The 16,160-nt window shown below is 41.3% G+C and overlaps 1 protein-coding gene across 1 annotated transcript; it reads right to left on the reverse strand.

Annotated features, from left to right (window-relative positions):
* Positions 1-571: 571 nt before the first annotated feature.
* Positions 572-16,017, reverse strand: urm1 (ubiquitin related modifier 1). Its single transcript, XM_071904686.2, has 5 exons — positions 15,980-16,017; positions 11,012-11,082; positions 5,466-5,547; positions 2,347-2,395; positions 572-1,771 (listed from the first exon to the last, which is right to left on the reverse strand). Exons 1-5 carry the CDS (start codon positions 16,012-16,014, stop codon positions 1,703-1,705), a joined length of 306 nt encoding a protein of 101 aa, XP_071760787.1. The 5' UTR covers positions 16,015-16,017; the 3' UTR covers positions 572-1,702.
* Positions 16,018-16,160: the final 143 nt, after the last annotated feature.

Consider the following 16,160-nt stretch of genomic DNA (forward strand, 5'->3'; position numbering starts at 1 on the left):
CTCCACAACCGAGAAAAGGTTTTAGGTCGCCCCGGGCGCTCAGGGGAGGGCAGCCCGGAGGCTAGACCTCGACCTCCCGCAGTGGTCCTGTGGTCCCCCCCCCCCTCCACCCCCTCTCTTATGAATATTCCGTCTGAGGGGGGCTACAGGACGGTAAATAGTCCCTCAAGTCCCGTCTAATCACCCTAAAACTCCAATCCGATCACAGAGCTGGGCTTAAATCGATCAGATATAGGCTATCACCAGGAATTATCGAAGCGTGATGTAAAATCCTAATTGAGTAAAGCGTTATGGTAATGTGTGCGGCATAGGGTGATGCAAAGTCTGGGGTGCTTGCAGCCAAAATAGAGCTTTAGAGGCCTGTATACGTTTAGGCTTTATGGCTGGGTCGTCAACACAAGCCGCACAGCTGTTGAAGAGCAGAAATGTATGCTGTGGTTTCAGAAAATATAAAACAATATACATTGGAAAATTTAAATCATAACATTGGCAGCAATTACTTCAACATTGAACAATTATTAATAATTCACCAGAAAAAAAACAGTTTATTCTGCAATATTAAAATTCAGAGTGGAGGTAATGAAATACTTTTATTCAACAGTAGATTCAATCAGAACTAAATATTCCTATTCATTTGTAATTCTTTGCAACTAAAAAATAGAAATTTGAAAAAAAATAAAATGAAATAAAGGCAAAATTATGTATCAGGCACGCCCATCTAGACTGAATATCCTCAGGTAATGTTCAGGACACAGATAAAAACCTGCCTAATTTACATATTTTGGAAAAACTTGTTTCAATCTTAGTATATTCTCTCTCTTTGACAATGGGCTACAATATAAAATCACAGAAAGTAAATTGCAGTAATAAAGTGGGAATGCACTGATCTGCTGTGGTTCTAATTTCATATTTCAATGTATTTTCTGGTCATAATTATGTTCAAATTATGTTCTTTATAATCTGGTCAAAACAGAAATTAGGGTAAAAATAAAAAAGATCCAAGGCACTCTGCTAAAAAAGTTAAAAAAGCTTTTAATCTACTGCATTATTCTGTGTACAGAATATGTATTTAAAACAAAAAACAAAAACAAAAAAACCTTTCATCAGTGGCTATAGATGACAATAAAAAATACAACTTAGAATGAAATAAGGATTATTTTGAGATCAAATGGAGCCAAAAACAGAAGACCTATTTTATTCTTTTCTATTTGATTCTGGAGGAACCTGAGGTCATTTTTAGCCTCAAGATCAGGACATATTATTATTATTCTCTTTAACAGTAACAGTCTGGAAGAGGGGGTTCAGGCAGACAGAGGGTGAGACATCAAGGTGTACACACACACACACACACACACACACACACACACACACTCACACATTCACACCTGCAAACTGACCAGTGCGACCACAGTCCTGCAGATTGCTGAAAAATTGAGCTTTACACAAAAGTCCATCGAATTTAATCTCGTAGCTCCCACATTTTTCTTTGTAAACATCTCTGAATTTCCGCTCATTCCTGCGGAGGAACATCAATCACCTCCCAGTCGTCTGACACACAGCTGGCTGACAGATCCACAGCAGCCAATGGGGCGACGTTTTGTTGCGATGTGGGGGGAAAAAAGAGAGTGTAGAGGAGGTGGAGAAAAGGCTGAGTCTATGTTGTGGAGCTGTTAGGTGTGTGTGTGTTTGTTTCTCTGTTTCTCTATCCGCCATGAAGAGTGGAAATGAACACAACATTGTCTTGGTCTTGTAGCTGGTACTCCAACTCCCCCTGAGGACCAGAACACACACACACAAACCTTATGAAATATTCAATATTCAATCATATACACCTGTATATATGACAAAGTTGGGCCAAAGGGAAATATGTGTATGCATGATAATGCAAATGTGTGTGTGTGTGTGTGTGTGTACTCATATGTTCCCATTAGAGTCCAAACGATGAACTTTATTTGCATCCTGTGTACTGTAATTGAATCAGTAGATTCAAATTGAAGTATTTAGACTGTGTGCATGTAAATGTGCGTCCATACAAGACTGAGGAGAAACTTGTCTTACTGCTGCTTCCACATTCACATTAACTTACTTTAAAAAAACGAAAACAATCGGATTATCAGTTAATATGCACACACACACTCTTCCTCTTCCTTGTTTATAGGGTCTATGCAGGCTGAAGACATACACACTGTTGCATTAACACTGAAAAGCCTTGATGTGTCCTGGAAACAGAACAGGTAGATTAAAAAAGCAGCTAATATGATCTGTGCTGTCACATGTTGCCACCACACACACACACACACACACTCTCTACACCGTCCGGCAGTGAGCCTGGCTCCCAGTCCTCACCATGAGTTCCCAGTCTGCATCATTAATAAGCACCAGAATCCCAGGCCTCCTGTGGGAAAACACACAGTTACCAGTCAGACACCTTTCCCACATCTAATATAGACTGGTGTACGCTTACAGGTGCAGTTGCATGCGCACATACACACACACACACACACACATGTACAAGACTTATACAAACAAGTAGCAAGAACACCCACACAGAGACACACATAACCACAAACACTCCATAATTTTGTATGCATTAAAGAAATACCACACACGCAATGCTTACACACTAAACACTCAGCATTTGGAGAAAATACCAACTTTGAAGATGCTTTGAAATAAATAAATAAAATTAGAGAAAAGAGTGCTAAAACAGAACAGATTTTTAATGAAGGAGAAATAGAAAGCTATTGTTTTTAAATATCAGACATGAATCTGATGATCTCTCTTTGTATTTGGAGATGTATGCTCTTTACAAAAGGTAGAAAGTCAGTCAAATCAAAACATATTTTGTAAAAAAAAAAAAAAAATTATTATATTATATATTATTATTATATTATATTATTATTTTGCTCACAATACAAAAATGCAGACAAGATGATGCACTGAATTTAAGTAAAAGAAACTAAAAAAAAATGTTTCTTTGACTGAGATATATACTAGCTCTACAGTTCAGACAAATTATAAAATCAAATCTGAATTTTTCTTTGTTTCAAAACAAAACATTGTAAATTTAATAGACCTTAATATTTACAATAACACACTGCTATGATTATGAATGTGTGTGTGTGTGTGTGTGTGTGTGTGTGTGTGTGTGTGTGTGTGTGTGCGTGTGTGTGTGTGTTACAGCACATGTGTAGGATCATGAGCAAAGGGGTTATGCTCCCAATTTAAAGAGAAATGCCTTCTGGCTCTAAAGGGTTTGACAAATGGGCAATATTTTGAGGTAATGTACATCGGCAATTTTTCATACAATTATGACCTTTCGAAAAGCATCTCAAGATTATACTTTTGTTGCCATGTTATCCACATTGAAACTGTTTTGAAACTATTTGCAAATACGCATCCCTACTGAAGACAACATTACCAGCTCCATTCCCAAAATGTTGAGCACTGCTTAGCACTGAAGGTAATGATGCTTATTTTTCTTAAAATAAATGGAAATAGCTGAGGTAAAATAATGGAGAGATATCGGAGAGAAAACTGGAACTTTTGTTGGAGTAGGGGGTAAAAAATAAGGGTAAAAAAAAAAACACAAAACCTGGAAAAAGCCTGAAAGTCACCATGCTGCTAAAGAGGATAACGGGGGAAACGGGGGAAACGGGGGAGGGTGATGACAGGTAGCCACAGCTGAAGCCTTCTGAGCGGCTGTCTGTGTATTTGTCTCTGAAAGCCACGGAGGCAACAGCAGGTAACACGGACGCTGCGTTAAGGGCAAGATGTAACGCCCTTAATTTAGCAGTTAGGAAAACACTTGTACAGTCCACGTTCTTAAGTGTTCTAGACTGTGGGGACGTTATTTACATGCATGCTGCCTCCTCTACACTTCGCTGCCTAGACTCTGTGTATCACAATTCTCTACATTTTATATCCAACTCATTGTCCCGTACACATGTGTACTTTATGATCTGGTCTCCTGGTCTTCATTAAGCCTAAGGAGACAGCAGCATTGGTATATGTTTTATTTACAAAGTCATAATGGGTAAACTCTCTTCATATCTGTGTAATCTCCTATCGCTCACTAACAGCTATTTTGATTTTGGCTCCACTAGATGGCTGCTCTACCAGGCACCCAGGATTTGCTCAGAACTTAGTAGAGCAGCTTTCTCCTGTTTTGCGCCCTGGTCATGGAATAACCTTCAGAACACACTACAGCTTCATGATTTTGTCTCCCTGGGAGAGTTCAAAGCTCTGATAAAAAACTGTGTAACTGAAGAGTGCAATAGCTATTCCTAAACTGGATTTTGTATTATGTATCTGTTGTCCCTTGTCTGTTTTTAACGTGCTCCATTTTAAAATTTTTGCAACCTTGTAATGGTGTGCTATCTTGGCCAGGTCTCCCTCGAAAAAGCGATTTTAATCTCAAGGGACTTCCTGGTTAAATAAAAAATAAAAATAAAAAAAACGCTCGGTACAGCTGGTGTTACTGATACAGATGTCTCCCACACTGTTCCAGTACGGCTTCTATCGCCATCATAGATGCTCCGTGACGTCGTCAGTGTGAAAGGGCAATATGAGAGGAACCTACGGGTGCACACAAGCACGTGCACGAGCGCGCAGGCACACACACACAAAAGCATGGCTGCATTGAGAAAAGAACAAAAGAATAATAGAAAAAAAACGCACACACACACAAACACACACAGACACGTTGCCCGCCATAGATCTTCTTAAAATTTTTTTTAGAAATCCTTGATGATGGTTAACTAACAGTGTAAGCTACAAACACACACAAGTACACACACATACACACACACACCTAATCTACAGGGTTTATAGGTAGCCCAGCCTTTTCTCCATTCATTGGTTAGGCAGTGCTATAAATAGTCTTCTATAAAGGCAGCTGTAAAAGTCAGCCAGTCCTATAAGGCTGCTCTTAACCCTGGACACACACACACACACACACACACACACGCCCGCAAACATACATACATACACACACGTACGCTCACACGCACATAAACACATACAAGCACTCACAAAGACATACAGAAGCACGCATTCTCTCTCACACATAAACACATGCATGCACGCACACACAGACATACACACACACACACACACACACACACACACACACACACACAGATACACGCGCACACAAGTAATCATCTTACTGTAAGCTATAACCTGAAGCCTAGACTGTATTTTTTCAGCTCAGTGTGGAAGTTGCTATCCCACAAGGTTTAGATCACAGAAAAAAGCTTCAGAACCAAAAACTCGGTGACACACAGAAAAATTCAGCTTCATTTTCAGCATATTTCTAGTATCTGATGGAAAAATGGTGACCAAATATTACATTCATGTTTGACATTTTGGATATTTTGATCCAATAACAGTGCAATATACAACATATTTTTGGTTATCATTATATTTTTGTTCAAGTGTGTGTCAAGTGCACAGAGACTCACACGGTGTCTCCCTGGACAAAGAGCTCAGGCCGTTCCTTTAGCAGGTTCCGTCGGATCCAGAGCAGCAGCTGCTTCATGTCCCCTAGAAAACACACACACACACACACACACACACAGACAGACAGAGGCAGACAACAGAGGTTATAGGTCAGGGGTTAAGGGTCAAGGTGTGTGGTTCCAGCCCCCTGGTCGATGTGACGCGACAGAAGCACCAGGCGGGACAAGGTTGTGTGTGTGTGTGTGTGTGTGTGTTGGGGGGGAAAGGAGAGGACGCCGGGGGGGATGGGTTGACTAATGTCTCATAGAATTGAACGGCAAAGAACGATATTGTTCACCTTGGTTAGAGAGAAAACAAAACAATATATATGTGTATAAACATATACTGTGTGTATATATATATATATATATATCTGAGACACACACAAGCACACAGACACCTAGAAATTACTTCAACAGATTAGAATTAAAACTATTTCGCCATCTACAGCTTGACATGCAATACAAAACATTGATCAACCATCTACATATTTCCAAAGGTAAAAAAGAAAATGATTACAGCATTAAACCCGATGTTCTCCAACAGCACAGTGCACATCTTAAAAAAAAAAGTCTAAATACAATAACACTGCTCTCCAACCCTGTTATCGTGGTACATTTTTTTAATATAGCACTAATGAAATAAACAGCAAAATCCCATTTCAAAATAATAATTTTCTTTGTTATAGCGGGATACTAAATGCGGTGCTTTCCGCCCGAGCTTGAACATCAGCGAGGCTTGAATTTTCTATGAGTCTGACCCCTCGAACAATCAGATTGACCTCGTCTCCACAATAGGTTGAGCCTCACTCAGACCGGCCGACAATCACAAAGGCAACTACATCGACAGGTTTTAGGATAAATCCCCACTAAACATCTAACTATGAATATATAATAGTTATGGGTATCATTAACATTAAGATATTCAAGGCGGTGTAAGAGCCTTTGAGTGTGTGAGTGTGTGTGTGTGTGTGTGTGTGCGCGCGGTGTGTTGTCTGTACATGGTTAGGCTGCGTGTGTGTTTCCGGATGAAAGCTGCAAGTGGGGAAAACAGTGTAATAATGCGGACACACAAACAGCAAAATGTATAAGAGAGAGAGAGAGAGAGAGAGAGAGAGAGAGAGAGAGAGAGAGAGAGAGAAGCGGTGAAAGATAGATGGAGCAGATACGAGGGTAAGTAGACAGTGAGTCATCCCTAGCCAGGTGAAAGGAGAGCTGTACAGGCGTAGCAGGTAGGCGTAGCCGGCTACACAGAACCACACAGGGATTTGTTCAAGTCAGAAGAGTTCAGCTGTATCAAAGGCAGAGCTAATATCAAATCAGAGCGTTACAAAGTCTGCAATCCTTTCCGTTTTTTCCTGAGATGCAGGAGAAAAACACATCAGACAGGGGGTTGCATACTCCTCCACTACTCATCTGAACCCCAGTACTCCATACGGACTAATCTACCAAATGGACACAAAGAGCAAGATAAATACAGTAAAGAGAATATAGAATGCTTTTGTATTTTCAATAAGCAGATCTAAAAATTGCATTACATTTTAGAGTGTTGAATATTGTATTCAAAACATCGAAAACACGTTGAACTTGCGTGATTCTACATCAGAGGGGCGTATGAAAGGGCTTCAAGAGCTGTGAATTTTCAAAAGTGGGTCTGCACACAAAACACATTTTAACATGTGTTGAACATGTGTAATATATATTTTTTTTTTTTTTTGGGGAGCAGTTAAGTTGTTCACAAGCCCACTTTTGAAAATTCAAAGTTTTTGCCTTTGCCCAGCAGCAGTGAAAATTAAATGTCCTTGAAAAGAGATTTCTAGAGGCACCGGCCTGGTCACTATGGCTATGAAAACTGAGGGCAACAGACTGTGTAGATGCTATACGATGCATAAGCTGTGTGTGTGTGTGTGTGTGTGTGTGTGTGTGTGTGTGTGAGAGGTTCGAAGCCTATGTGCATGGTGTTCAGGTTAATTGGAGTGCTGTCGGGAAGCTCAGTAGTATAATGATAGTGCTAGTTTTCCTCGGTTCCTGGCCTCCTATAAAAAAAGACGAATACCTCCCCTTGCAACACACACACACACACACACACACTCAGAGTACTAGGCAGTGAATATTGACCTGCACCTCAGCGAGGCTAAAAACAGAACCAATCACAACAGCAGTCATAACTCCTTCTTTGTGGTGACTCTTTTCTTTTCTCCCTCCGCCTTTCACTATCGGTCTTTTTCTCCACCATTACCCCTTATTCGCTCTTTCATCCTCTCGGCCATTTACTTTTTCATTTGCTCTCTTTCTCCACCTCACACACTCACACGTTCTCTCGTAAAAAAGCTGCCCTCCTCTCCTCTTCTTCTCAATCTCTTTCCATCTTCTCCTCCCTTCTCTTTCTCTCACACACACTTGCAAGCTAACACATGTATAATTGCACACAGAAAACCTCTAGGCCTATATAGACAGATTGTCTACAGCCATAACTCAATACACAGGCCAGTATTAATTCAAACTTTCATCAAGAACTGAGTTGCATTTTAAAAAACGCTCTGTCAGACACGGCCTGTCTTGATGGCTTTCTTGTGTACAGCTACACTCAGGTCTACAAAATGTAATTATCTGCAGTCTGCATTAAAACGACAGGCTCTCGTACAAAGAGACTGCGGCTGTAGTGGAAGCAAAGAGAAAGATAACGCGATGAAATGAAGAGTGTTCAGATGGAGAGATGGAGGGAGGAACAAGGATATCGAGAGACGGAGAGGCGACGGTTATGGACGGCGCTACGCAGTCCAGGTGGGGAGGACAAGAAAATGAGGGAACAAACAGACAGAGCGAAGGAAAATGCGTCACGGGCTCCTGATGCATCTTGGGATAGCCGCGTTGCGTGGGTGGGAGGGAGAAACGGAGGGATGGGGGGGGGGTTAAAAAGGGCGCCATTTTGGCGCTGATTCAAAACCATGGCTGCTTTTCTTTTGTGTGAGATTTGTTGTTTTGTTCTTTTTCTTTTTGCTTGGTGTCTTCGTGTGATTATGATGGGGGGGGGGGGGGGGGGGGGGGCTATCCATCTCTCTGCTGATGTGAGGGGCAGAGACTATGTGATCCTCGGACCACGGGGGTTGTGTTGCATGTGTGTGTGTGTGTGAGAGAGAGAGATCGGGGGTGGGGTCTTTCAGTCGAGGGTCATCAATCACCGACTGGGGTCAAAGAGAAATACGAAGGATTCAGAACCAATTATATCTGCCTTCCCTGCACCCCCCTTCGTCACTCTCTCTCTCTCTCTCTCTCTCTCTCACACACACACACACACACACACACACAAATCTGCACAATCTCTCCCTCTCCCAACATACAAGCCCAACCAACTCAAAATGATACGTAGGGGGGGAAATGAGTTAGGAGCCACATTTCCAGGACCAGCAAACCTGTCCGAGACACAGAAGTCCAGACTTCAGGTCACAAAGAGCAAATACACCCAGGACACGGTCTGTCAAAATGTCCATGCTCCTCTGAGGATGAGAGATTTTCCTGTGATGTGAAAATCTTAAATCATGAATTTAATGGGCTGCTCAGTCAAAAGCTCCGGGTTTTCCAGTCTCTGCCTCATACACACACACACACACACAGGTCGGCTGGTGCACCAAGGTCATATTTGGCTGACATTCTCCGTTCTGGTCAACTTTTGTCTTTTTGTTGTCGTGGTAACACCAGCACCATGGATGAACACCCTTTGTTTAGTAAAATACCATAGACACATATCTCTCTTTCTTTCTCGCTCTCTCTCACACACACACACAAACAGACACACACACACACACACACACACACTAAATCAGTCACAAGTCCAGTTCTTTAACCCTTAAACACAGACAGGCAACTGCCATCCCAAACTTTATGTGTGTGTCTACATGTCTAAGAAGTGCAAGCACACACACATAAACCCCAAACAAACAACTGCAATGACAAACAGCTATTCTTTCCTCCATCTCTCCTGTTTCTCCTCTTTTCCTCTCCTCTTCTGGCCCTTCCTTATTTCCTCTATGACCCTGTCCTGGGCTGAGGAAATAAAAGCAGGGTGCAGGAATGTTTCTGTTGGCTCCCCCATGATGTGCTAGTGACCTAATGGTGGAAGGGGCCTGAATCAGTTTGCATCCCGAGGTGAAAAAGCTTTTCGAAACCCTGATTTAGCCTCTTCTGCCCAACACAAAAGTGTATGAATTGAGTTAGAAGCACTTGCCCGCCAAATCAGCCAAAATGATTCCACACAAAAATGACTTTGAGCTCTGTCACCACAATTGTTCTCCTGCACCCCCCCCCCCCCCCCCCCCCCCCCAGTAACAACATAAACTTCCCCTTTACCCTCCATCCACCCACCCATCGGCTTTATCAGTGGGCAGCATTTACAAGTGAAAGAGCCGGCAGAAAGGATCGGTTAGAGAGGGAGAATGGACGGCAGGCCCAGGCAGCCTCACAGATGTTAGAGGAGAGGAGGGAAGGAGGGAGGGAGGGGGGAGGGAAGAAAGGGGAAAGTGAAGGGAGGCTAATGGGTTGTAGGAGGAAGTAATGAGGGAGAAATGTGAGGGGAAGAGGAGGAAGACGGGTTTTGGAGAAGAGAGAGGGAGGGTGAAGACGGGAGGAGGGAGAGAAATATGAGGGACAGAGCAGATGAGGTAAAGGCAGCGTTCCCACACCTTTTCACTGATGAAATTCCAAAACTTCTCCATCACCCCTTTTCAAATTTCCATAACCAAATTTTCACAAGACTCTCACACTCAATTTAAGCATTAGTTTGTTTTTCACTTTAAAATAGAGGATTATAGTATTATTGTCAACAAGAAACAGTCAGCAACCAACGTTATTTTCCTCCAACAGGTTTAGACTGTTTCAGAGCCAGACAAGGCCTTTTTATGACATTTGACAGTACAAGAAAAAAAATAATAACGTCACAAATAAAACTTCAGGAGTTTTCCTAAACTTTTCTCCCTTTTTTCATTCTTCATAACTTCTCCAGGCCTGGAAAATACAATTTTAAAATTCCATGACTATTCCAGGTTTTCCAAGGTATGGGAATCCTGTAAATGTGAGAAACAACAGAGGTTTAACAAAATAATAAAAAAGGGGGGAAGAGTTAGAAAAAATAACAGATGTTGTGAGGAAAAGAATAAAAAGAGAGGGGTAGAGAGGAAATAGTGAAAGATAGAGAAGGACGAGGCATTGATAGTAAATTGTGGTTAAACATAGAAATTTTAAATCAATTTGAACTTACAGTTGCTAACGTTCTATGCTAACTAGCTAGCTAATGTTACTTCACAACACTGACATAACATTAGCTGTAGCATGGGGAACAGGATTTTATAAAAATCTTGTGAGCATCCATGTTTCTTCCCTGGTTTTCCGAGCTGGACCACTGACATGCACAGAGGTTGTAATTCCGACCTACCAGCTGGGAATTTCCGACTTTGAATGTAACGCGGCATGAGAGAGTGAGAAACCAGGTGAGGCAGGTGACAGGTGATACTCACAGGGTTCTGATTGGCTTGGAAGAGTCACATGATGTTCCTTCACACCATCAAAAAGCAGCTCTGCTCCTCCTCTGGGCAAACAAACAAAATTGACATCACTTTGGTATTATATTTGTATTTTTTGGCATTCATATCCTTGTGGGGGTTCATGAACAGTCAACTACCAACATTGGCTGACGGTCCTACTCTGCTGCTTTGATTTCCTTCCAAAAAATATACAGTTCAAATTAAAGAGGGGCAAACTCCTTGTGATATCTGCGATAACCACAATGTGATATTTCTCCACACGATCCAGGAAGAGCTAGTTGACTGTTGACATGAAGTTGAGACACTCAACTCAACAAGATGCCTTGTTGAGTTGAGTTGAGTGTACAGGAAAATGAAAATGTGCTAAATCGAGCCTTTAAACAGAGAAATGAAACGTTTTTCTTTACCTTTCGCTTGATCCGGTCTGTGTGTAACCAACTCTTGCTCAAGTCTCGCGAGAGTTGGTTACACACAGACCGGATCAAGCGAAAGGTAAAGAAAAACGTTTCATTTCTCTGTAGGGTCCTTTCCATAATGTTGTCAGACACTTATAATAACAATCTGAGCCTGTCAGTGGCAAAAACAAGCACTTTTAGTGGACGTACATTGACGGTGCGATTTGCCCCGTCGGATTACATTGCAGCTCGTTTCGCGGCTGCCGGCTGAAGCGATCTCGCTCAATACTGGACCAATTTCAAAAATCGTTGTCCCCTTTAGTCACTTAGACACAAAAAGATAGGAAAATAGGGTCCAAGTTGAAAAATACCGAAGTTACCCTTTAAGTTCAGGAAACTCAGGTCTTGAAAGACACTGAGCCCCAGTGGCAGGAGGTCCTGGCAGACGAAGGCCCTGCAGGGTTCAGGTGGACAGTGTGGTATGAGCTGACACTCCCAAAAAGGTCAGGAGACCTGTGGAGGTCAAACCACTTCCTAGCACGGGTGGATCTGGGGGTGGGAGATGGTTTTCCTTTTTGTGGACTACCTCAAAATATTACGCACTGGAGAGGTTCTCAATCCTGGTCCTCAGGAGCCAGACTCCAGCTGGTTTTCTACTCAACCTAGTAGTTAATTACATTCACCTGGTGTAATGAGGGGCAAAATGAGACCTGGGACACCAGGTGAATGTAATCAACTACCAGGTAAAACAGAAAACCAGGACTCTGGCTCCTGAGGACCTGAGGAATACGTTTACATGCGTGCAATAATGTGACTATTGCCAGTGCTGCAATTAAGGCAATAGTCTGATTAAGCCATTTACATGATTGCATAAACACTGACTACCCAGAATAATCCCGTTTTATTTCAGTTATACAGAGACAATTGCGGAAATGGGATATATACAGATATTTTTTGATAAAAATAACATCCTGTCCCACCACTTTCAAATTTAACCAAAACAACTACAGCCATGACTGTGCTCTACACATCATGTTGTTTGTCGCAGTCATATGCCTTTCTCTATTGCAATTACAAAATGGCATGCTTCAGGCTCTACTATTGGGAAAGTGTTGGAAGGAAGGAGACAACACATGCAGTTGTTGCGGTGTGTTTGGATGGAGCTTGGACCGTCTCCTGTATTCCTGATAGGGATGCACCGATCCGATACTGATATCGGATATCGGTCCGATACTGACTCAAATAGCTGGATCGGGTATCGGTGACAATGGGGCCGATCTATTGAATTCAATTCTATGTTTATATCTACGTGCGCATACTACGTCATGCGTCAGCAGCGCGCCGGTTGACCCGGCCATTTGCCTTCGGTCCGTCCGGTGGCTCCTCCGGTCCAGCACATGGATGTATTAAACTAGGTCCAGCAGCTCCGGAGGATCCCGCCTGCCGCGCGCATCATCTCGCGCACTGAATTCTCGCTCATGGGGCGCGAGCCTCCCGCAGCTAGCATCCAGGCTAACAAGCTAACCTGGCGCCCAACCCTCATAACAGAGCCGGGGTCGGGGTGAGCTGACCGGGGGTCGGTGCTGATGCTCGGTAGTTAAAAACACACCTGCATGAATACTTTGTCTCGGTTATGTTTAAACTCTCCCGGGTCACCGCGCGGCCGAGCAGGCTGCCATTTAACCTGCTAGGTAAAGTAGTTTTCCACCAATTATACAATCGGCTCGTCCAGCCAGACTCCATTCATAAATCCAAGGTTTACGGGGACTCGGCTGTAGGTCAACGTTGTTTCCTGCCACAACACGATTTAAAGTGTTTTCCGTGTTCGTCAGGTACTGCTGCTCCATTCGGCCGACACATAGTCAGACTAACATACCTTGATTTTTTTTCTGAGGGCTGTTTCATAAAGCAAGATTACCAGTTAAGCCAGAGTTATTTCAGTAATTTAGGCTTATTCTGCATATTTTGAATGTTTTGTTTTTACCAAGTTACTTGTGTATACTACTTGTGTGAATTGTGATTTAATTTATCAAGTTTGTTTGCACTAGTTTGTGACTTAATTGTGATTTAATGTTTACATTTTGTTCTCATTTGATGCAGTTGTATTGTTTTATACTGGAATTTTAATTCCTGACCAATTTGTTGCTGCATTTAAAAGGTTTACACTTGAATTGTAATTCCTGTTAATTTTGAAGATGTTTTACCAAGTTGCTGGAGCACGATTATTTATTATTTTAATTAATAAATAACAATTGAGTACATTTATATCTATGTATTTATTTGTTACATTTTGTTTTACAAATTAGTTAGTTAGGAAAGCAATGTTAAAGTCAAGCCTGATGTTGCTTTACACATAAAAGAATGATCCCAGTCTCTTCCACACAGTGAGGCATAGCCTACAGTTTATTAATTAAACACTGGTATCGGATCGGTACTCGGTATCGGCCGATACCCAAAGCCCAGTTATCGGTATCGGTATCTGGACTGAAAAAGTCGGATCGGTGCATCCCTAATTCCTGATGATTTGAACTTTAGAAACTTGGAAGCCGTGCGGAATAGCCTGCCAGTTTGTTGTGCACAAAAACCCAGAAGTTTGTGTAACTATGACCCTGATGCTGGTTGTGCAATATTTAATCAAGGTACCCTCATTGGTTCAGGTGTGTGTAATTGCACAGCACTTTGAAAATGCGTTCAAATTAGAGGCTGCAGATGGAACAACATACCTGTCCTGCCGCCTTTGTATGGATATAGTGATTTCATCAACCAAAATATATCCTACAAACTGTTTTGATATTGGTAAGAATAACCCCCTAATCTATCCCAGTACAGACTACAATTAACTTTTACCTTCACATGGTGAGCTGGACACAAGCGCAACTTGGTCACAGTTCAAGAAATGCGACTATGGTGTATACATGTCCTATTAATGCGATGAAGATCGGAGCACGCCACATATCTTACTTCAACTATGAGCATAATCGCATTAACAAAATCAGAGAATAGTGTTTACATGGGTTCTGCCGTACTCGCATTTTTGCCTTAATCGTATTATAATCACATTATTGGTGTGCATGTAGCCAACGTAGCCAATCACTGATGTACAGTAGTACTGAAACGATTAGTCGATTGACAGAAAATGTATTGATTATAATATAAAAGTAAAAATACCAAATATTTGCTGGTTACAGCTTCACAAATTCTATGTTTTGCTTGCCATTCTCTGTTTCATATCATTATAATGTGAATACTTTGAGTGTTTGGACTAAGCAATTTTAAGACATCACTTTGGGGTCTGGTAACTTGTGATGGGCATTCGTCATTATTTTTTACATTTTATAGACTAAATGATTAATCAAAAAAGTAATAATAATAATAATAATTGTTAGTTGCAGAGCTAATGTACATTATTTGTTTTTTCAATGTCAATTAGTTCCATGTGTTTTGAAGTTCTTAAATGCTCTGCGTGATAGGCAGAGAGACTTTCTGTGTGGGCAGCTTCACTGTTGGACCTGTGTAATCTGTAGGCAGAGAGTTTACCCTAACCCTTTGGCCATTTGACTGGCCCAACAGAAGTACGTGAGGAGTGTGGGGTTCCCACAATTATGAATGTTTGGGGGCTGCAGAATGCAATATGCACAGTAGGAGAAGAGGGTCTGTCTTTAAATGTCAATTCAGTCGGCTGCTAATACTGTAGATTTTGGTATGTTCAGTTCTGTTGTTGGTTGTATGTGGGAGTTGGTGAGTTTTTAGTTACTTTCCCCTCCTCATTCATTAAGAAACATTAAAACCCAAATATCTCTCTGTCCCTCTCAATTCAATTCAATTCAATTCAAAGGGGCTTTATTGGCATGGGAAACATACGTTTACATTGCCAAAGCAAGTGTGAAATAAAAACAAAAAATGTACGTACAATTAAAGATATACTAGAATAAAGAAATGTGTAAACAGAGCTGTGTAACATTGCAACATTGCAATCAAATATATATATAAGAGTAGGTAAAATTAACTTAAAAATACAAACAGAAAAATTGTGCTTTTGCTGTTAAAAATATATATATATATATATAGATATATATACATATATATCTATATATAGATATATAGATATATAGATATATATACAGATAAGTAAAGATAACTTAAAATAAAAAATAGAAAAATGTGGACATTGCAGTTAAAAAATATAAATACAAATAAGTGAGAACTGTGTAAACTCTCTCTCTCTCTCTCTCTCTCTCTCTTTCTCTCTCTTTCTCTCTCTCTTTCTCTCTCTCTCACACACACACACACACACACACACACACACACACACACAGCGGTTATAGCCTAACGTTACATACTATGATGAGGATTTCACTAACAAGCTGAAGTTAGCAGGCAGCTAGCAGTAACACTAACGTGAGATCTTGTATAAATAAACCAAATAACTAAAGATACCAAACTGAAATGACTATGAAGGTCAAGGAACATTTCGTCGCCGTATAACAGCTGACATTACACTAAAACATGCACCATAAACTAACATATAGGTCTTAAAACTCCCTACCCAAACTCCAGGTGAAGTGCTACGGGCGCCGCCATATTGTTAGTAAATGCAGGAAGTAGTGGGAAGCGACAGGCGGAAGTGACGTTTTTGGCTACGATACATTTTTTTTCTCCAGTCGGTTCAGAGGAGATATCAAGAGTGACGTAACCAGCAAACTGAAAGCAGTCTCAAAATTATTTTG

This window comes from Centroberyx gerrardi, chromosome 2 (assembly GCF_048128805.1).
Source record: "Centroberyx gerrardi isolate f3 chromosome 2, fCenGer3.hap1.cur.20231027, whole genome shotgun sequence".
Lineage (NCBI taxonomy): Eukaryota > Metazoa > Chordata > Actinopteri > Beryciformes > Berycidae > Centroberyx > Centroberyx gerrardi.